The sequence below is a fragment of the Eurypyga helias genome, unplaced genomic scaffold (assembly GCF_000690775.1).
Source record: "Eurypyga helias isolate BGI_N326 unplaced genomic scaffold, ASM69077v1 scaffold35536, whole genome shotgun sequence".
NCBI lineage: Eukaryota > Metazoa > Chordata > Aves > Eurypygiformes > Eurypygidae > Eurypyga > Eurypyga helias.
In genome coordinates, this window is record NW_010255319.1 from 3,575 (window position 1) to 26,093 (window position 22,519).

The 22,519-nt window shown below is 54.3% G+C and overlaps 1 protein-coding gene across 1 annotated transcript in view; it reads right to left on the reverse strand.

Annotated features, from left to right (window-relative positions):
- Nucleotides 1-1,577: 1,577 nt before the first annotated feature.
- The window catches only part of CHD6 (chromodomain helicase DNA binding protein 6), a gene marked incomplete at its 5' end in the record, with an annotated part of 38,981 nt that continues 18,039 nt past the window's right edge, over nt 1,578-22,519 (reverse strand). The window contains 16 exons of the mRNA XM_010153298.1: nt 1,578-2,830; nt 4,947-5,051; nt 6,095-6,214; nt 7,998-8,189; nt 8,868-9,314; nt 10,002-10,208; nt 10,496-10,644; nt 11,244-12,806; nt 13,642-13,850; nt 15,972-16,186; nt 16,662-16,724; nt 17,438-17,498; nt 17,789-17,918; nt 18,548-18,651; nt 19,527-19,616; nt 20,011-20,170. Coding sequence (XP_010151600.1) covers nt 1,940-2,830; nt 4,947-5,051; nt 6,095-6,214; nt 7,998-8,189; nt 8,868-9,314; nt 10,002-10,208; nt 10,496-10,644; nt 11,244-12,806; nt 13,642-13,850; nt 15,972-16,186; nt 16,662-16,724; nt 17,438-17,498; nt 17,789-17,918; nt 18,548-18,651; nt 19,527-19,616; nt 20,011-20,170 — 4,706 coding nt within the window. The remainder of the gene's footprint in view (nt 2,831-4,946; nt 5,052-6,094; nt 6,215-7,997; nt 8,190-8,867; nt 9,315-10,001; nt 10,209-10,495; nt 10,645-11,243; nt 12,807-13,641; nt 13,851-15,971; nt 16,187-16,661; nt 16,725-17,437; nt 17,499-17,788; nt 17,919-18,547; nt 18,652-19,526; nt 19,617-20,010; nt 20,171-22,519) is intronic.

The window sequence follows — 22,519 nt, forward strand, 5'->3', positions numbered from 1 at the left end:
CCACTGGAGGCAAAACTGAACAAAATGTTAGTTAAATAGAGATAGCAGCATTTCTAAGAAATCTGTCAATAGTGATACAGTATCTATGCTACAAGGATCTTATTAAATAGAAGACATTTAATTATCGGGGGAGGGTGTGGGAGTGTGGGGTGTTGCATTCTGATTGGTTACATACTTAAAAAAAGTCATCCAATCCAGTAAACAGGGAATAAATTCCGTGAAAACATAAAGCAAATACTTTTCAGACCATGGGTAACAGACTTCTTTGAGATGCTAATTTTAACATGTACATAATTTATAATCCCAAATGTATAAAAGACAATGACAAAAAGCATCATAAATAAATAATGCAAACTGAAATAGTTATGTCAAAACATTTGGACCATCTGATAAATTAGCAAAACTGTAACAGAAAATAAGTAAAAAATACAGTAAATTGTGACAACCAAATGTGAAACCGATTACTAGCACGCTCCCAACTCCCTCACCAGCCTGCCTTTCATCTCACTGCCGCACCACCGTGGGTTTATTTCAAGTCTCGAAACATGAGCTGCAAATCGGAACAAGCCCAAGTGAAAGGAAGATTAAACAAGGAGTGAGGGGAAGGAGAAATAAGAAGAGTTGCCTGTGGAGGTGTCTCAGTACCCAGAGCTGCGGGGGGCTGATGGCATTGAAACCCGTCCATTTAAAATGAAGACGTCGAAATCATTTGCCAATGGGGGTGGGACTCGGAAATACTGTTCAACAGCAAACGGAATGGAAAGAAGAAGCCAAGGTCATCTCTTCACAGTCTAACGCTAGAAAAGAAGAAACTCAAGCTCTGAAAGTCTCAAGGGTCCTTCTTAGAGGGCTCCCCAAACAGGAAAGCTGGCCTACAGCCTTTTCCTTGTTTGCTGAAAGGACGTTGCTTCTGGGGGAAGGAGTGGAAAATATAAAAACTCAAAAAGCCTCAGTGTTCATATAAGAGCATCAAAATCGGTGTGGCCTGTTCACGGCTGGAAAAAAACTACCTGTACAGCACTTCTAATGCCACAGATGAGAACGAACGCCACAGAGGAGAACTGAAGACTAGCAGAATGATGAAGAAACTGGTAGCTACAGGTACAGTAATCCCAAAAAAATCATGCAAGGTGTGCAAAACCTTTCCAGCTCAAGCTGAAAAGTTCTTGTAACTATCGAAGAAAGGGCAACTAAACTCCACTTAACGTAAAACCAAACTTTGGTTTTAAAAAGTACAAAAGAATGTCTATGTCATATTTTCACTCGCTGCAGTTTGTCTCCAAACCTTTGGGGTGGGGGTGATAAAGAAATTGTATCACTACCAGTTATGCTTTTTCCTTTCAAAGAAATGAATATATGCATTTTCAATCATTAGTTATATACTTCTGTCTATACTACTATTCTAGTAACCATGATAAAATAGGGAAATACTTTAAATAAAAAATACACATTAGCACTTACTATACCTGTGCTTTTTACCCCCAAATACAGGCTTTTTCGTTCAGTGTTGCTGTAGACAGAAATACCCTCGTCTGCGTGTAGACCAAGAGGTAAAGACTTTTCTTTTGCTCCTGTTGTTTTGCTGCTTTTTCTTCTCAAAGGAGTGAGAAATTTGGGGGGGGTGACCGAGTACTGGATTTGCTATCATCGGCTGGGGTGAACAACTGGAAAAACAGAATGAGAATTCGGTGCCTCCCATACTAGCTAGACAACACTGTTTATCTAATAAAGTGGCAAGACCCTGCAACTATTAACATGTAGTATGTCACCAGAGTTTTTTCTGACAGGGAATTAGGTAGATAATATTACTCATGGAAACACAGGTTTATGAAGACGGAGCGGGGTGGGAGGGTAAGTAATAAAGAGTTTATGGGATAAGAAACTCACAAGCCACAATCTTTTTGTGTTTTGTTTTTTTTTTTTCAATGAAACCAAAGTTCTAATCGGTATCGCGAGCCGCTTCACGCTCCTCCTCTGCTGGTCCATCCTGCTCTTTCTCTGCCGACAACGGCGGCGTTTGCTCTGTACAGTTTTGAGTGTTCGCAGCTTCTTTCTCCGGCAGCGAGACAGTTTCTGGCTCCAGGTTTGCCGATTCCCCTTTCGCTTTCTTTCTCTTCCGCTTCTGGCTTTCCAGGTTCGCTGCCTCCGAGTGTCTGGTTTGCTGCATGCTGGGCAGCGCCATGCCAATGCCAGGGGAAAGAAACATTGAGGGATAGATCAGTCCAGGAGACATCCCTGGGATAAGAAACGGGTTAAAAGCTACAGGACTACTGGTAGTTATTGCGGATTCTGTCTGATTAGAAAACGAACTAGGACCGGGCTTATCTTCCGAGAGAGTTTCTTTTTTCACATCCTGGCTGCTCTGTTTCTCCTCAGTAGCTTTCTCCGTGCTGGCTGTACCACTTTTCGTTGTGCTTGTTAACGAAGCCGGAGCAGTCGCAGTACAAGTAGTTGTCATGGGGGCGTTGAGAAGTCCTCCAACGCCAAACATCTGTGGTACGGTAGCCATGCCTGGCAGCATCATGGGCAACATACTGAGGGTGCTTTTCACATCCTCACCAGTGGGCACTGCTGCAAATCCAGCAGGAAACCCAACCAGCCCGGTCAGAGGGATCCCTTGCATGTTTCTCATGTTCTGAAGTCCTACTAGATCCATCCCAGCAATCAGTCCGTTCATGAACAATGGTCCCATTCCAGAAGAAGTATCTGCTACAATGCCAGGGCCTTTAATGAGTTCGCTTCGGGGCCTTCTCCCCCTCCGGCGCGGCCCTGCGTCTCGGAGCACAGGCTCGGTTAGGATGCGGTTGAATTTGCTCTCCGGTAAGTAGCCCTGAAAATGAAACACAACAGAAAGACACGGACAGTTACTACTGCATCAAAGGAAATCTTGCTTTTCTGTGCTTGCGTCTGCATCCCAGATGGTGTCAGCACAGAAGTATTTGCCCACATGATATGGAATTTGAGAGGTACGCACAACTTTTCCCCAAGGGATGCTGCCAAATGCAAAACACCCTCACTCTGCCCTGGCATGATACTGCAGTGACAAAGTGCACAGGAAGGAAAGGAGGAAGCACCTTCTTACCCTGATTTTCACCCGAGCCCTCAGCACTGGCTATTCACAACACGAGAAGCACTAGGGCAGCTCTGTGTCAGATGCCAATTTAGCTCCCTTCCCAGCTTTAATCCTGGCTTCAGCAACAGGTGAAAAATCTTTTAGATGCAAAGGGCCAAATTCTCAATGCTCTGCAGGATAGCAAAGCTGCATGGGATGACACACAGAGAGTGGACATGCTGTCTGAGGAGCATGAGGTTAGAGCTTTGCTGAGACACCAGGAAGGTTCTTCTGAGCATTCAGATATGGGACCCAAACCCAGCGGCCACAACTGGGCGAGACTGTCCAGCTACACAGAGCAGTGCAGGGGGATCCATAGTGCAGTTTAAAACTCTGTTTTTAGCATCCTCATCACAGACACTTAAACCTTTCCCTCTGTGTCTCCCTTGAGTTTTAGTATCGCTGCTCTTTGAACTGCTTCAGATTTAGATTTAGGTAGGAAAAACACTTGCCATTGACGCCTGCAGTGCAGAAACTGGAATCAAATGACCCTGGCAGTCTGCAGAGCACAGCTCTTGCCCATTGGGCAAGAGCTGTGCTCTGCAGACTGCCAAGGCGTGTTCCCTGCAGACTGCCAGGATCCCACTCCTTCTGCACTCCTCTCACTGGCACTCTGCTAGGATCCCACACTTCTGCGCTCCTCCCACTGGCACGTGGGAAAACCTGCATGGGACCATGCCCCAGGGGTTCCGCGGGGCAGCCGACCCCAGGCTCCCACCTGCCCAAGCGCCCAGAGCAGCCCGACATCCCTCTGCATGCACGTGCCAGGACAGATGAGCACTCGCCAAAAGCCAAGTGCTGATGGGGCTTAGGGGTGTGAATGCTAATGAGCATGCAACTGCCAGACCAGGGCACAAGAGAGGCTGCTCGGGGCGGTGGCCTGGCAGATGGCTACTCCTAGCCGCAGCGACCGTCCCCTGCAAATGAAGGCAAGGAAGAGCTGCCAGTGCGTGGTGCTGGCCACCCGGACAGGGCGCTGATGCCAGCCCGGACGTGCAGCTCTTTCCTGGGGAGTGGGACATACCATGCCAAACTTCCAGCACTAATTAAAAGCAAATGTGAGAGCAGTACAAACCTCTAAGCCAATAGATTCCCCCTTCAGCACCCTGTAAGGGCATCACACAAACCAGTGCAGCCACAGAAACAGGGAGCAGGTGAGAAGGACCACAGGGAGAACTCTGGATAAGGCCAGCCCATGGGGCAGGGAAGGGTGACCCAGCAGCACCCATGTGCTGGTGGTGACAGCGCTCCTGATCCCAGGCTCTGCCACGCACTGGGGCAGGGACTAGCGTGAGGAACAGGGTGAATGAAGGCAGCGAGGCGAGGCTTCCTCCTGCCCCTCTCCCGGCCTGGGTTCTGAGCCTTCCGGCCCAGTGACCCACGGGGCCTTTAGCAGGCTCAGTGCACAGGCAGATTTAGCAGGAGCTGATGAAAAACCTCAACTGAGGGTATCTTTGAAAATTTGACCCGCGAGAATGTATTTTGTCCACTCCCTGCCGTGCAGCATCCGAGGAGGATTACTCTGAGGGCATTTTCTTGCCCCTGCTAGTTCTAAGCATCTCAAGGCTTTCTGGACAGTCACCCTGAGCTGCTGAGCCCCACTCCCAGGGCGCTGGCCCCCTTCTCTCCTGCCACCGGGCTGTGGCACAGACCCAACCTCCCTCTCTGCCCCGTGAGCACTCCCAGTGCTGCCAGCCCTGCAGCTATCCCTCATGCGTGCACGGCTGAGGCCCTGCCTTGCAGCTCCCAGGTCCTCACTGGAGAAAGGTTGTGGGGATGGGGAGGGGAAAGAAAAGATGACATGACACAGATTTCTCCAAAAGCTCTAACTTACTGAAAGCTTAACAATGTCAGCCCAGTCAGCTGCAACAGCATACTCCAAGTTTGCATCAAGCCACCTTGGCAATTCCTTCAATGCTGGTGCTGTGGCTCCCCCTAACTATAAAACACAGCAGAAGGATGACCTCTATTGCAGAAAGAGTTATGTAAAATAATACAAGAAATATGATTACACTTCCCCTAGCTCCTTGCCTTGGGCTGCAATTTGGCTGGGGCAGAGACTCTTCTGTTGCTACACGTCTTTGCAGGACTCAGTATGCGCCTGCTGCCTCCAGACACACAGTTCAGGAAGAAAAGGCAAGTGGCTCTTCCCATCGCCCTCACCGTGAACAAGTGATGGGGACAGAGCTTCTGTAAAAGCTGTGCTCAGAACCAGACAAACCCACCAATTCACCCAGGTCTTCAATGGCCATCGTGGGTGTAGCAGAGGGAAACACAATGTGGCTGGAACAGCCTCTTTCTGCTTCACTCTTTGCTTTTGGTTTTAGATGTGAATAATGTCACACCACCTTCTGACCTAGTGCAGTCCTGGGTGTGTTTAAGAACTGAATTTGGGTGGAAGGTATTCCTGAACATCCCTTTTCATTCAGAGAGGTGAACATCAGTGCACTGGAGATTAAACTGCAGACAAGCAAATCCATGTGCCTTGCTCAGTAGGCAAGAAAAAGCCCTTCAAACCCTCCACTTCCTGCATATCCAGCACTTGGATGGGTACTGGCATGCTCTGCCTGCACCTCGTAAGGAGGAATAAAGCAAAGATATTTGCGTGGCGATATTACAATTTGTGGCATATTGCAGTGAATTCAAGGGGAATAATCAAGTCCAGAATGGGAAGCACCAGCCAGGGCTCTCTGATGGTGGCTTTAAAGCCAAAGGCTGAATCCCATTGCCACTGCAGGGTCTGTGTACCCTGGCAAGGACGAACACTCAGACTTTCCTTACTTCACAGAGAAAGTCACTTATTCTGCAGGTCTGTGTCCCCTCAGGCACACACGTGTCACAGGATAGTGTAGATCAGTGACATGTTCCAGACTTTTGTCCTATTCAGAGGCTTCTCTGGATTAAATCTTTTCCCAGGTGAGCTTGGGGTCTCCTAAGCATTTCAAGGCACCAAGGACGAGCACAGAACAGGCCTTTGCTTACCCGCCGTCCAGTACCCTTATGTACCACAGGCACCCGCTCCTCTCCCGTGAGTGAGTTAATGTCCAATTTGCTGGGGTCCTTGCAGCGTTGCCTCCTCTGCTTGGGTTTGTCTGAAAAATTCTGGAGTGCAAACAAGACAATGTTAATGAGACTAGACGGCTTAATGAGCCTGGATGGCTACAAGCCCTGGAGGAGAGCAGCCCAGATGAGTTCCCAAGGCACAGAGGGTCCCTGCAGACTTGGGAGAGAGCAGGAGGAGCGGCAAAAGCTAGTCTCTGTCACAGGGCCAGCCCTCAAATTAGCACAATTGATTTTTTGCATGTATAAAGGGGCTTTCAGTGTATCCCACTTAGACTGTTCCAGCCCTTTGTAATTCCCCTCCAATCCTAAACCAGTAACCTGCTGCCAATTCATATACATGTACCGGTACACGGGGTGCTCAACTAGGAAGGGGAACAGGTCTCTGTGTGTCAGTCTGATATAGCTACCCCCTTCTTGCCAGCTCATCTGTGCTTTGTTTCACTCCTATTTCAGCTGTTCCCACTGCAGAGCTGCTGCACCATGTTTCTTAGGGATTAGCGCTCTTCAGGACTGCAACCTATGGAGTTACAGCTGAGTTGCTGCACGCTCGCTGCGTGCACCGAGTCTTGGGTGTCAACGCGCCTGCAGGGATGTAGCATTCTGAAGAACTACTGCAGGCTCTGATTCCTGCGAGTCAAAGAAAAGCCCCTGAGCTTGGTCTGTCCTTTACCAAGCTGAGCTGCTGCAGTTCCCCTAAGCAGCTTTCAACCCATCCTACCTGGAAAGAGGACACCCACCCTGACAGGGGAGATCCCACAGGGCTGGCCCAGGGCACCAGAGGCTTGCTGGGAAAAAGAGGTTAACCAGCAGCATGGCCAGACTGGATGAGCTCCAGTAAGCCTCCACGGAAGGCAAGGGTGATGGAAAGGAGTGAGAAGGTACCTCAATGCCTGCTCCAACATCTGACTGCTTCCTGCAGTGCTCCTGGGAGTCTGGCCTTGGGCACAGAGCTGCATGGATCTTTGGATTTTGAAAACCAGGGGCCATCCTGCCCAAGCAAATGCTGGGCTCTTCCTCTCTCATCTCTAACAAGCTCCAAAACACTAACAGCTTGCCTGTGTTCCAAGCTCCAGGGAATCCCTGCCCCAGGCACACAGTCCTCCAGGACCAAGATGCAGAGTCTTTTATGTATTACCACCACATTTCTTCCTACTCTCTTTTACAGCCTGTGCTCTGCCTGCCACATGGTCTAATAGGCTAAATTAGCTGAAACCTGGAGCAAACCAAGCTGTGAAACCAAGAGATGAATGCTTATGAGACAGCAAGAATCAGATGGACTTTGCACTCCACTCTCTGCCACTCTGCTTTCTGACAGCACCCGTGGCCACACACCCGCAGCCTTTGCAGCCTGCAGCACAGCCACTCTGGTCCAGTTTTTAAAGTGAGGAGCTTCCTCTTGCCTGGGAATCTTATTTAATATATCAGCACTGCCTGAAACAACCCCAGATGAAAGGCAGCAACACCGACAGATGTTGAGCATCCCAAATCTCTTTTCTCCTTTCTCTCTGCATCCCAGGCACTTCTGGAAGACACTAGACTGACTGTGCATTGGGAAGATGGATGCAAAGGAGCTGGAGAACAGACCCTGGGGCAGGAGGAGGCAACTGCCTTTCACTGCTGTAAAGAGAATCATGCCTGCCTCTCAAATGTGTGATGACCCTTCCCAAACAGCCATGATGAACACCACAAACCATGACACAGGCAAAAAGGCTGCATTTGGAGACACTTTGTGGAAGCCCTGAACTCAAGAGCAACAGCAGAAAACCTAACACAAAGGGCAACATACAAGGCAGAGCCACACACCACCGAAGGCCACTCTTACTGTGCCAAAGCCGGTAACGTCAAATGTGTAGTCGGATTGCTGACGGAGCCAGTCGAGGAGACTCTTGCTCGGGACAGCCTTCTCTGCTTGGCTGCCTGCAGCTGGGACTGGCTGTGGAGTTGAGGTAGCAGCAACCGGCCCATCAGGGAGGGGACTGTTCTGGGGGGGCTGTGGTTGGTCTTCCTGAACATCCTGACATGGAGGGAGGAGCAGGGAGAGCCCATCACATGGTGATGCATGCACACCCAGATAAGCAGAACTCCCAAAGCAAGTCATCTGCTCCCACCACACAGATTAATCCACATATTCCCAGTGCCTGTTCCTTAAATCACCACCCACCACCACATTACACTTCCACTCCGTCCCCAGCACTGGTGGCACGGAGGGCAGAGTGAGCAGAGATGCTTCCAAACTCACCTAGAGACACCCTCATCACCAGGAGGACTAATTTCCCTCCAGATCACTCCTAGAAGTGGTCTAGAGGGACCTGTCTTGCTCCCAGAGCCCCGTTTTTCTTTGAGCGGATCACAAGGCAGGAGGAGAAAGGGTGCAGCAGGCTCTTGGCCTCAGATCCAATGCAGTCAGGGACCTTTCCTCATGTTCTCTAACCCCAGCTCCACCCTGAGGTGGGAAAGCTGCTTTTGATAACGCTTACTAGGACCCAAACACTCCAGGCAGCATGCTGCAAACCAGAGGGAAAACGTCCCTTCCCCCCTGGAGTGGTATCTGCTCCTGCCTGCCCAGTAAGCCAAGCTGTCCTGGAGGATGTCCCACATCAGGGGCAGCAGAGCTTGTACGGGAGAGCTGGACCATGAGACAGATTGCGCTGACTCCACTGGAGCCCTGTGAAAGGGGGGAGCATGAACCCACCTGCAGCCTGGTTGGAAGAGGCCTCTCCTTCAAGAAGATGAGGTCCATCCCTTCTACATTTTTTCTCCTGCCTCGTCTCCTCCTCATGGCAGCATCGTCTCTTCGGAGGCTGCCGTTTACGATCTGTCCTGTGACAGGATGGATTAGCCCTGCCTGGAGGATGCCAGACAAGTCCATGCCCAGGGAGCCCTGCAGGGTGTTCACGGTCCCCAGTTTGGGCATGTTTGTGTTCAGGGAGAAAGGAGAAGAGCTCCCTGGTGACCCATCGCAGGCTCTGGACAAGTCCACTGCTGCGTCGCGCCAGCCGTTCAGCACAACGGGTGGATGGACGTGCGTTGCTGCTAGCTGCTCCAACCTCCTCTGCTTGACATCTCTCTCCATCTCGAATTCATAGGGCCTCTTGTGCTTCCGCTCGTCCTTTGCAAAGGCAGGGCTCAGGAAACCTTCCTGTGTGTATCAGAGCCACAGAAAGGATTACTGCTGCTCGCACACCACCCAGGGAGCACAGCTCTCCAAACCCACACTGAGCTAGTGGTCAGGCTCTTCTGCTTCTCCGCAGGAGTCCTGAAGGATGCCCTTTCCCTGGGCACACCGCACCTCTCTTTCTCTGTGCAGGGATGCTGCAGGAGCACCCTCACACTGATCTCCCAAGGTGCTGTAACCCTTTGTGCTCCACCAGCTGCTGGGCAGTCGGGCTGGGGTCCCAGGCCCACAGCTTGTCTCTGTGCTGTGTCCAACAGCGAGAGAAGATGAGAGAGAGCTGGTGACTGACAGGGCAGTGCCCTCTCCTGCATCCTTTCCTTGGGACACCAGGGCAGCATCCCCTTTTCCTTGAACCATACTGGGTGCTCCAGCACTGAATATGGAAGCACCTACAGCTGCAGGAGCTGCAGAGCTGCTGTGGAACAGCCACCTGCCCAGGAGGGGAGCAGGGCTGGTGGGGTGCTGAGAGCATGGGGGACACACCAATTGCCCTCAGTGGAGGGGACCAAGTGGCTTAAGTCATGTGTTATGCACCACAAGTGGCACCAAGAGGCAGTGAAAACCAGGCCCCATTGGGAAACTCCTGAGCACTTCTGGGCAATGCTTCACTCCAGACACCCAAGCCTGTCCCTGCCCGAGAGCCTCCCTCACCTTTTGTACCTGTGAGATTAACACCCCATTACTGAAGCTGGGATCAGGGGCTTCTGACTCCGCAAAGCTGTTCTTGCTGCTGGCATTGCTGGCTACCGCTGGAGCCATCAGCAGGTTTTGTGTCTCAAACTGCTGGCTGGAGGAAGGCCACTTGCCCTTCAGGATGGCATGGCAGATGTTGTCAATGCGGTTGATGATCACACGGTCCTGCAAACAGAATTGGATGGTGGCAGGCTGGGACTCCCAAGAACTGACTTGTGTACAGCATCTCAGGATTAAAGCCAAACCCAGCCCTGGTGACCTCAGCTCGGTGGGACCTGCTTTGGGGCAGGCGTGTCCATGACATGGGTGCTTGGGAAGAACACCCGAGTTAAAGCATCCGTGGGGAGCTGTGTGTGGAGGAGCAAGAGGCAGAGCTGGGGCTGTGTGAACTACTGCTGGCCAGGACGACACAGCAGCGCTTGCTATATGAACAGTGTTAATTTTAAACTCACCTTAGGCCACTCAGAGAAGGAGTAAAGCGTCTTCTCCTGTAGCAGCTGGGCAATGGTTGGTGCCCGTGCATCCTGAAGGTCATCGATCTCCCCAGGCAGGACAGAAGCAGAACTCTTACTCTCTTCCTCCAAGTACTTCTCTGGACCATCTGAGAAAGCAACAGAGAACAGAGCCCATCAACGCCCTGCCTTTCTGGACCTCCTGAGGCAGGAGCAACCCCTCACACCTTCCCACCTCAGCACCCAGCTGGCTGTATGAAGGTTCCACACGCCAACCAGCCAAGAAATACTGCAGCTCTGGGTCACGGCAGGCAGTCCACACTACTCAGGAAGGGCCAGCACTCCCCTGAGCTGACTGGTGGGCTTGTACTGCAGTGGCCCCCATCCCTGACCATCCCCATACCACCGGAGGGCGAGGAGGAGAAGACATGCCTTTCCAGGAGGAGCTGGTCACCAGGCAGTGCCCTGTGCCAGGAAGGGAAGGGCATCATGTATTCCATGGGATGTTCATGGCAGAAAGGCTGCTGGGGCTCAGGGTGGGGGGTTCTGGCCAGCCCTGCGGGAAAACGCAGCCACCAGCCCTATGTTCCCCAATCACACCACCTATATGAACACCAACTCCTGCAGAGGGAAGGCCACTCCAGGGGTTTGGCAGCCCCAAGGCTTTGGCTCTGCAGGGAAGGACAGCAGGTCCCTCTCACCCCAGACAGAGGTGACTATCAACCCGAGGGAGCTCTCAGGACCATACCTTGACTGTGGTTGCTGCTGGCTTTCTCCCCCTCATCTCTGTTCTCACACTCTTCTTGCTTCACCTCGTGGGGCTCATGGTGCAGGGCCTCTCTGCAGGCTGCCTGCCCCTCGGCCCCTCGGCCCCAGGCCTCCCCCCCAGCACAGAGGGACTCTGCCTCTGGGGTGCTGTGCAGAGGCACAGGCAGGCTGAAACCCTGGCTCTGAGCCTGGCCTGGTGCGTGCTGCAGGGTGCTCTCCTCATCCAGGACATGGTCCCCCCTGCCCTCTGGCCCGGGCTCCCTCAGCCCTTCGGGTGTCTCCAACCCCACGGGCTCTCTCTCGCCATTCATGTCTTCTGGACAAGTGTCCTCAGGCGTGGGGAGGCCAGAGCTCTGCTCCTCACCCCCAAATTCATTAGCTTCGGGGTCACAACCAGTCCTGGTCCTGGGACCACTCAAGCCTTCCACAACATCTGCTGCTGCCTCAGAATTATCATCATCCTCTTCTTCCTCATCTTCCTCGCTGTGGCTCTGACCTGGCCCTGACTTTGCCTCCATTCCTTTCTCCTGCAGCAGGCTGATGAACCTCTGCTCAGGAGGAACCTTTATTTCATAGTTATGAAGACTGGGACTGTAAAGCCCCATGCTTATGACCCCTTCCATGGCACTGTGCTCAGGCAGCACTGGCGCAGGGCTGGTGAGGTCTCCCTTCTGTGGCAAGGCTTCGCAGAGCTCTGCTGGGACGCTCTGCAAAGGGTCGCTCTCAGGAGTAGAAGGTGAAGGCTCAGCTTCCTCGTTCTGAGCATCCATTCGATCGCATCCCACCTGCAAACCCTCTAGGAAGGGTGTCTCTCTCATGGCATCTGCATCACAGCTGGACGGATCCTCGTCCCCCTCCAGCTTGCCTTCAGAGAGTTTAGCACCGCTGCTTCCAACGTCTGTGCAACTTGGGCTGTCTCGGGCAAGGGAGCTCTGCTCGCTGTTACAGGCCTTCTCCTCGTACATCATACACACCAACGAGTCCGGCAGAGAGCTCTCATCATAGTTACTGGTCATGATGTCCCGGACTTTGGACATGAATGTTTCACAGTTTGCACCTGGTGGACTGCCCCCAGCCTGGGACATAGTGCTGTCTGCGGTTTCTAGCTTAAGCTGACTCTCGGCTTCGTTCTCCAGGGATTCGCAAGTCCGGTCCACCTGGCTGTATAGAGGGGAACTGTAGAGTTTGGAGTTAGTCTGGTAAAGGCAGCACAGAGTTTCTGGGCCTGGAAGCACTGTTCTTTTATGCTGTGCATAGTTCCTGTATGCATCTAAAAAAGACAGCTGGGGGTCATTCATGATGTAGTAGTCAGTGCGATTCAGGCCGTGCTTGGCAGTGCCGATCAGCAGGTCCCGATCATGTTTGCCACACTCCCACCACACCGGCAGGTAGAGACTTGGCCGGCACAGCTTGAGCCGCTCGTGGAGCTGCGGACACTTGAGCACCTGCTCGCGCACCTTTCGCAGAAGCTCAATTCGGTAGAGCGTTCTGGCAGCACGTTCCTCCGTGATGGGCTCCACATAGATGTCAGGGTCTGGGGGACCTACAGCAGGGACAGAAAGCCAAGGCCCCATCATACAGACTGATGAGAGTTACCCAGAGGCAGTGATGGGCAAGGTGAGTTTTAACTCTCGCGCAGACGGCAGGTGAGGTGGGTGGATTGCCTGTAGCCACCACTAAGGCTTCTTTTCCACCACCTTCCATTCATCTGCCATCAAATGGACACAGAGGAGTAAACTCCCTCAAGTTTATCAGCTGGACCAAGAGCAGCCCTCAGCCGCAGAGGATTTCAGAGTCTTGTCTAAGCTCTGCTCCATCTGCCCCAGCAGTGCTGGAGCTGCCTGGACCTGCCGGCAGAGCGGCTTCCCGGCGTCTGCACAGGAAGGGAGTCCCTCAACTTGTGCAGCTCTTTTGATGAGGAACACCTACCCAAGGCATAGAATCATAGAATTGTTTGGGTTGGAAAAGACCTTGGAAAGAAAGCAGCAATACTGATAGCCCAAACAACCCCCAGCTCTGGTGTGAAGATGTGATCTGCTTCTCTGCTTCTCCTCCTGCACATCTACAAGTTGCTGTCTTGGATAAAATTGACTGTGATTTCATGGCAGAGCTCCACGAGACCTTGTGAGAGCAGGAGCTGGAGCCCACAGGGCTGCCCTGCCTCCCTACTGTCCTGGGGAGCCAGTGCACCGTGGTGGCGGAAGCCAGAAATGACTGTGGCTTCTGCAAGCCCACAGACTGCCTAGTGTCTCACTGCCTCCAACTCTCCCTGGAACTTCTCCCTTGCTCTCCTGCTCCACGAGAGCAGTAGGACCATTTCTGATCTCTGGCTACATGGACCTACTATTACACCCCCTGGCCAAGCAATTTCCACTCACCATCCTCCTTCCACAGCGGGAGACCACAGACATTCTTGCACATGGCCACAAAGCTGTAGAAGTACTTCTCCAGACTCTCATCTGTCTTCTTCTCCAGTCGAGAGATGGCTCGGAACTGGGTCCAGTCAAAGATCTTTTTCTCCTGGTCATAGATAACCCCAAAGGAGGAGACAGTGCGGTAGAAATCTGCCTGCTCTCTCCTGGTCCACCTGTGGGGGAGGGAGGAGACATTAACACCACTGAGACACCTTCTGGTCCCAGCATGGAAAAGGCACCAGGCAGAAGGGTTCAGAGAGGACGATCGAGCTACTGCCCACCAGTTTTGGGGGAGCTGTCAGGAAGGACACACTGGGGAAATCACCACAATCTGAGTTCCTCTGCCTTACGGCCATCGGGAGGAGGAGCAGAGGCCCTCTGGCTCTCCACTCACTGCTGAGAAAACTCTTGGCTGTTTAAAAAAACACCAAGTGCAGCTCCTGGCTGTGCTGCCAACGGGGCACAGGTTCCAGCAGCCTCTGCAGGGGCATGAACCTATCTCACCATGGTTCCTGCCACACTGAGTCATCTCATCACCTCCATGGAAAGGCGCTCTCCCTGTACCAGGAATTAAAGGAAGGTTTTACAGACACATCTCTCATCTAGCTTCTTCCAGAGGGAAACTGGGACTGGGGTTCATTGCCATAAGGGTCCCAGTAACAAACACCAACCACCCTGCACACTCCTGTGGACTCCTGGGTGGCAGGGGTGGGTGTCATCACCCCCTCCCCACTGAAGGAAAGCAGCTGTGGTGATGAGGGCTTTCAGTCACAGCACTGTTAGAGCACAACTTTCACCCTGGCTTGGACCCTCTGACCTTTCACCTCATGGAGATCACTCAAAGGAATGATCCAGGACAGAGATAGTGAAGAGCATCCTGGGCAAATACAGCCCCAGGCAAGCAGAGCACAGAGAAACAGGCCGCAGAAAACAGACCAGGGTGCAAACTGCAGGGCAAGCACAGAAACAGGTCACTGTAGAGAATGGTGAGTGCTGTGGACTGAAGAAAGCTTGAGGTGAAATCTCAACTCCTCTGAACTGCAGTTCTGAGCCAGCACCAGCCAGCAGCTGGGAGAGGTTAAGGGAGAGGAGACAGGGTGACAGCAGCCACAGCACATCCCAGCTTACCAAACTACACCTAGACCAGCATTTCCACTCCTGCTCCCAGGGGCTGTGAGCCCTCTGCAGTGATATTTCATTCCAAAAAGGAGAATAACAAGAAGAAAGTTGATAAAAAAGTCAGTGATTCAAATCAAGGACCCCAACGGGGAGTTTGTTGAAAGGCCTCAAACTAAAGGTTGGTGGGAAACTGCCCAGGACACTCCTGTAAGGAGACTTCCCCCCCTTCCCCACCCCCCCAAAAAAAACGCCCACAGAATTAAAGAGCAGGAAATACCAGGCTGCTGTGGTGTCCACTGATGTCCCCACCTTGAAGAGGGGATGGTAAAATTGGAAGAGGTCCAGAGGAAGGGGAGAGGGAAGATCAGTGGGCTGGAGCAGTTTCCATACAAGCAGACCATGAACAGAGTGCACAGGCAGCACAGATACCAAGCAGTTATGTGGGTGTCTGCAACGGGGACAGGTAACATGGAGACAAAGCCATCGAGGACTGCTGACCACAGAGGGCTCGTGCAGTACAGGAGTCCTTGGGCTGGCACACTGGGGACTGGCAGTGCTGGAGGCAGCATCACCCTGATGCACATCCTCCACGGTTTCTGCAGAGAGCCACACAGGGTGGCAGGATGGTCCCACAATCTTTCCACTTAGCGGGACCAAATGAGGTGGGAGCATGCCACAGCCAGGATATGCTACCATTGGACTCCTGAGGCCACAAGCAGGAGGCTAGTGTGGCGGTGAAAGAGCCACAAGGCTCAGACAGGCTATGTATGTGGGCTATGACAGCACCCACCCATCACCCCCTCATTCACAGTGTGTCCCAAGTGCACAATATGGCTCAGCAGCACCCGCTCCGCTGGGGTGGGAGGGTGATCCCTGGCCCAGCATGTGATGGATTTGACCCTGAACAGCTGTCCCCTCACTTCCTTTCACTGTGCCACCAGCTGCTACTCACCAACTACAGTGGAGGCTGCCGCCTGGCTGGGCTGGCTGCCGGAGCCACGAGGCTGCCTCACGGCTGGGAGCAGCATTCCTTACCCAGCAAGGACCCACACACCTCTGTCACCAGGCAGCTGGCTCCACAGTCAGCTGTGGTGACATTTACCTGGGAAAATCCAGGGGGGCAAGGATTTCAACTGGTTTAAATCAGCTTTGGAAAGGACCTTCTGCTGCATTACCTTTTCTGCATTTCTTTGTTCACCGAGTCCATTTCAGAGGCTCTCCTGAACATCTCATCCTGCAGCCAGTATCCATGGTTACCAGGCACCAGCATCTCGGCACGGGGAGGCAGCTCTTTGCGGTTGCAGCGCTGGTAGACAGTGACCAGCCTCCGCAGTCTGGCTGTGAGGGCAGATGAGACAGGCCAGCAGGATCTGTCTGAGTCGGAGCCATCCTGGGCTTCAAACATCAGCAAGGACATTAGTATTTAACACACGCTCAAAGCCACTGGTTCCCACGTCTCTGGCCAGCTCTGAGAGCTACCTCCCGCCTTCCCCCTCCCACACTGGACACCAGGGATCACATCCTGCCCACAGCATCCACCCGCACTGCCCACTGCAGAGACCCTACACGCTCATCTCATGCAGGCAACTGCATGGACAAGGGCAGGCTAATGGCTTCTAGTCCCCCTGGCTGGTTTTGGCTGGAAACACTTTTCTGGGGACTCTGCTTGGGTCACACGTGACTGCATGGGAGGGCCCTGACAGGAGCCTGTCCAGGTTAAGCCACCTCACCCCCTACCACAGAGCAGCGTGTCCCTCAGCCCAGCTGTGTGCCCCTCCTGCCCAGCAGCGCCTGCCCCAGCGCTCAGGCTCTGGCTGTGCCATGCCAGCCCAGGGAAGCTGCTGCGGTGCCGCGGGAGATATGGCCTCCCCTGCCGCTGGCTCGTCCTGCTTCTCACCGGCTTCGCCCACCCCAGCAACCACGATGTCCTGCAGAAGGAAATCATCAGAGAGGGCTCTTCAGCCTCACAGACAGCCCCCCATACCTGCAGCCCACCCAGCCCTGGCAGGGTGCGGGGTGGCAGGACAGGTAGGGCTGCATGTCCTGTGCCCCCGGGCTGCCTACGGGATCAGAGCAGCATGGGCAGGGGAGGTGACAGCTCAGAGGGGCAGTGCTGTCCATTTTGGGCCTAGAGGGGAGATCCACCACAGTGACACAGGTTGTAGTGCCCAGGCCACTACTGGTGCGACAACCTCCACTGTTCAAATGGACCCTGCACCCTCAGGTGCTGCCTCGTTCAGTGCTCTTCCTCCTCTCCAGGGTCGTTTCTTTTGGGATGCTCCTGATGCCTCTGCCAGGCCCTCATGTGGCTTCAGACACCCGAGTGCGAGAGCCAGCACCCCTGGCCATCCCCAGCCCTCAATCCCAATGAGCTCCCAAGGGGGCAGGCGCTGCTCAGGCCTGCAGGAAACACACAGAGCAGAAGCTGTGCTCCACAAAGCAGGGACGGTGCAGAGAGCGTGGGGCAGAGCCTGTGCACGGCATGGCACGGCATGGCGCAGCTGGCCCAGAGCAGGGTCACTGGCACCACCAGTTCCTTGGAACCCCACAGAAGAGCTGGCAGAGCCAAGCCTGCAGTGCAGGGCGGGAGCACAGGCCTGGCAGCAGCAGATATGCATTGATCACCATGAATCCCACTCACCTCCTGCTTTGGCAGCCCCTCCAGCTTTTCTCCACCACTCTCTTCCTTTTCCATGCTGCCCCTGGGTAAGAGAGGGAATTAGTCCCTGGCAATAGCAGCAGAGCCCCACTTGGCTGTGCCAATCGTCAGCAGGAGGGAGAGGAGAATTGGTGCTCATGCCATCCCTCCACGCCTCATCCCAGGGAGCCAGCTCCTCCCTGCCTTCCTCCCCACCCACTGTGCTCAGGTGCACAGTCTGCTTCCTTCCCCTTCCCTGTGCACAGCTCACCCCCCAGCACTGCCCCACTGCTAACACAGCCCCTAGAAGTGAGCCAGACAGCCCCCGAGAGCTTGGCTCCATCCCCTGCCCACCTTTCAGCAGCATCCTGGGCCCCATCGCTGACGCCCTGCTCCGCGGAGAGCAGCTTCTCATCCGGCATGCCCACCTTCTCCAGAAAGCACAGCGCCGGGTCTGCCCGCATGGCATTGTACCTCTCGTAACCTGCCAACCACCACAGGCCATCATGAAGGAGAAAGACAGCACAAAGCCAGGCCTGAGCCTGGTTCAGGTGAAGCTCCTACTCTGGGACACAGCTCCCCACCCAACCCTCACTTTCTGTCTGTGCTGCTGTGAGAGCAATTCTCACCCCCAGAAATTCAGAACACTTTCCCAAAACTGCAGCAGCCACAGAGAAAGGTCAGCTTTGCCATCCCACCGGGCAGCCTGCCTAGGAGGCATCGCAATGCCTGGAGAGCTGTGCACAGCACCCACAGCGGGCTGCAGCTGGGAGCAAACAGGAAGCTGCGGCGGGACTTCATAGCAAGGCTGGGGATGCCAGGGGAGGCTCTGTGCCTTCCTCCTTGCCCTCACACAGCAGCTACACACTGCTCCTGGCACACCAGAGGAGTCTGCCATGAGGCCAGGCATGGCCATGCTGGGCACTCACAGTGCACCCACCCCAACGAGAGCCCGGGGAGAGCTGCCTTGGCCCTGTGTGGCTAGGGTGCACGGCCGCGGCTCTGCTCCCTTGCACTCATGCGACATCCCCTCTGGGCACTGGACCTCTGGCCAGGTGCTCCACTTGGGTCCCTCTCACACACCCCCACCCACCAGACAAGCTGGGCACACACCGTGCTTGAAGACGCCGATGAGCAGGGATTTATCAGCTTCAGCATTCCACCAGTCCACTGGGATCTCCACGTAGTCAATATCCGGCAGCAGCACGTCCAGCTCCCTGTGGCAGACAAGGCATGAACACCCCTCTCCCAGCCTCATCAGACACTGGAGCGCCCTGGGCACTGCTGGGCAGGGGCACACATGCACGCATCTCTCCCAGCAGTCAGAGAGCTGGAGCCCTGGCTCCAATGCAACCTGCTGCCTTCCCCCTCCTTCTCGAGACATGGAGAGGCTACAGAGCCCCTCTCCCCTCCTTCCCGAGCAACACCAGAGGACTGGAGATCCCATCTGATCTGAACAGCATCTCTTGGGGGAAGGCACTTGGAACCCAGCAGCCCCAGCAGAATAGCACGTCTGGTGGGGTGGGCTGCAAGGTCCCCTCCACACAGACTCGTGCTGATGGAGCTATGCTGGGGCTGGCAGCAGCTATAGGAAATTAAGCTCAGCATATCACACCTCTGAAGTACTGAGAGCTGAGTCTTTGCAGGAAGGTGAGGAGCTGGCAGGCTGCAGGATCAGCAGCACTACCAGAGCCTGTCAGGCGCCTTGTCCTCAGTGCTGGAAGGGACTGCAGGCCACAGCGATGGGGCCACAGTGATGGGGCATGCTCTGTTCTGAGGACTCGCCCTGGGAACCTGGCAAAGTCTGCAGGCTCTCACTTTGAATTGAAGGCCAATTTGTTGTCAGGCAGCACACAGAGATATTTGCCCGCAGGGTGTCCCTGAGTGTCCTCACCACCACCAGGCTGGTGCTGCCACCTCAGAGCTGTCCCAACAGGGCTGCCGAGGAAGACCTGGGGATCTGACCACAGGGTCTGACTTGCCCGGAGCCGTGGTGAGCTCAGACGCGTCTGGGCTGGGCAGCCGTGGCAGTGCTCAAGCGCTCCCCCCACCTCCCTGAGAAGCATTGTGGGGCTTTACTGTAAGGTCTTACCTGGCAGGGGTCCCCTTGAAGGCTTTGTCAGCGGCCTCCCCCAGCACTTCAGCCTTCAGGTAGTAGAGCATTCGCACCCGCAGCAGAACCCTGTCCCAGGGCAGCAGAGAGGAATGCACACTAGCACACAGATGCTCAGATTCCAGCCTCGGGCCTGGGCCAATAGCCCTCACCATGGGGAGCTCGGAGGGTCAGCAAGGCCAGGGAAACCTGCTCAACACCGTGTGTCCCCACATACGAGGACCTGACCATGTGGTGTAATGCCACAGCACCCAGCCCTGTGATCTGCTGGGGCTCTGGGGCCAGAGGTCTGCTGCGCAGGACACAGCTCCCGTTAGCTGGAGGAGCATCCAAGGGTGGTCCGGCAGCCAGAGCATGGTGACCCTGTATGGGCTGGGAGCCCTTTGCAGCTCCCTCCCACCCCCCCATGCTAAAGACCCTCAGCCCATGGTCTTCACAAGCTGGCATGGGCTCCCACACTCACTTATTGCAGTGCTGTTTCAGGTGCTTCTTGTAGCTGTCGTCATGCAGGACCACCTCAGGGTTGCAGGTGGCGAGCCAGTCCGCATTCTTTATCTCAGGAAGCAGCATCTGGTTCTTCATCTTCTTCCCCTTCCTGCCTCTGGGCACCGGTGCTGACAAGCCTGTAACAGCAAGTGGCAGCCAGTGAGCACCGTGGGCCAGGCCGGGCATGAGGGCCAGGCTGGGCACCACCATGAGGCAACTCGGGCACCGCAGTGCCGGGGTTGGGAGCTGGAGGAGACCTTGCAAAGCTTCTGCCTGCAGCTCAGCAAGCCAGGGGGAGGGAAGTGCACAGGGTAAATGCAGAGCATGGGAGGCTCTGTCTCCAAGAAAAACTGAGGGATCATCACAGAAACTGAACTGCTATGAGTTCTCAGTGCAATCCTGAGCCCAAAGGTTAATGTGGCCCCTTGATGTATAAAAATATCACACAGAAGCACAGAAGGGGCTTGGTCCTGGCATGGCTCTTAGAGCCTTACCTAGACATTACAGCCAGCTCTGAACTTCATCCTATGGGGACAGCACAGTGGTCTGGGACAAGAGTTCATACAAGAGGCTTCCAAATGATCGAAGACCAGAAGACAATCCCGATGATCTGACCTGTAAAGTTGTTTCCTATTCCATGCGTCAGGAGGCTGCATGGGAACCAGATCACTTCAGGGGCCATTTACACTTGGCAAAGATACTGAATCACAGAATCAATAAGGTTGTTAAACACCTATCAGATCATCCAGTCCAACCACCAACCCAACACTCCCATACCCACTAGACCATGTCCTCAAGTGCCACGTCTACACGTTTCTGGAACACCTCCAGGGATGGTGACTCCACCACTTCCCTCACTTCCCTAGGCAGCCTGCTCCAGTGCCTGAGAAAAGGAACACAGTACCATCTAGCCGACAAAGATAAAATGAGATCCAGTGGCTGGAGCTGAAAATTAAACACATTTTCAACCTTGAAATAAGATGTAAGTTCACAGCAGAACACGGAAAAACATCCTGGTGGGGGTCACTATTGTTTGGAGTCTTGCTAGAGGGATGAGCTGCCTCCCTGGGCAGCCACTTCTGAGGCAGAATTTGCAGATGACCTCTCCTGCCTATGTGAAGAAGGAGGAAAGAAGTGGGCCAGCAGTCCCATCCCACCTGTCTGGGCCTGTGACACCAGGGCAGAAGAGAGAGTGTCGACTTGTCCTCAACACCTGCATGAAGTCTGCAGCTCCACAACAGGACACGGGCTCCAGCCCAGGTGGCTGCTGGAGGCAGTGGGCACCAGGGCCCCTGTCCCCAGCTCCGAACTGGCCTGACAAACCAGGCAAATGCTGCTTCCTCAGCAGCTTGGCGTCTTCCAGGACGGAAGGCAGGAGAGGGCTGGAGCAGAGCTCTGAGCCAGGCTGACCACATGCTGTGCTCGCCCCTCACAGTCACATGGGTAGAGGATTGAGAAGGAGCAGCCCCAGGAACTAGCAAGGGCTGGAGGTTGCTGCTGCTTTCTGCACATCAGGGAGGCCTGGAGCTTGTCTCGTGTGGTCAGCTCTCTTGCAAACACAAGCGGTACCTCAGGCTCCTTGGTGAGCCACAGCAGCGCCCGCCGCCTGGCTGCTCTGCACTGGAGGGCTCTGCTCTCCTACAGCTCCTGAGGTCAGGCCAGTTGGCTCCATTGTTCCTCAGGCTAAGACCACATGGAGGTTTCACGGGTGGGAAAAGTCAGTCTGAAGAGCTGATGTAGAAGCTCCTGGTTGCTTCCCTCTGCTAAATATCTACTTCTAGTGCTGCTCTTGCACTAAAGCATTCCTGACCCTCCACTGGAACCGGAGCTTGTTTGTTAGTTGGCATATCTAAATCAAGTCCATTCATACCAGCCAATTTGTTTCTTACTCTTGCTCTGCTCCCCACAGGGCTCTTGAGTCCAGCACCGCTCTGGGCAGGGCTGTGTGACAAGGGCAGGGGGCAGCACTGCCAGCATGGCTCACACTGCAGGAGGTGACTGGAGTAACTTAAGGAAGCCGTTGAAGGCTGCGTGCTTGGATCACACACTGTGAAGACAGATGGACATTCCCAGACAGAAGGAAATGGGTTTTAGACATCAAGTAACTCGCAGTACACATTTGGGGCTCAGCAACAGTACCACTCCAGAACAGCCTTCCCTGTGCTCCACCACTTCAAAACAGGAGTCCCAGATTTCAGCCTGGCTCCCCGATGCCAAAGGCAGGCTGGAGAGTCCCAGCCTCCTCGCTACTCACCTTGTGCCACAGATCACAAGTGCACAACAAGCAGCACACAGTGGTGGGGCTCTGAGCAACCCGAGGGAGCCAACTCACCTCTCCAGAAAGCTGCAGGAATCATAGAATCATAGAATGGTTTGGGTTGGAAGGGACCTTAAAGATCATCCAGTTCCAACCTCCCGGCCATGGGCAGGGACCCCTTCCGCTAGACCAGGTTGCTCCAAGCCTCATCCAGCCTGGCCTTGAACAC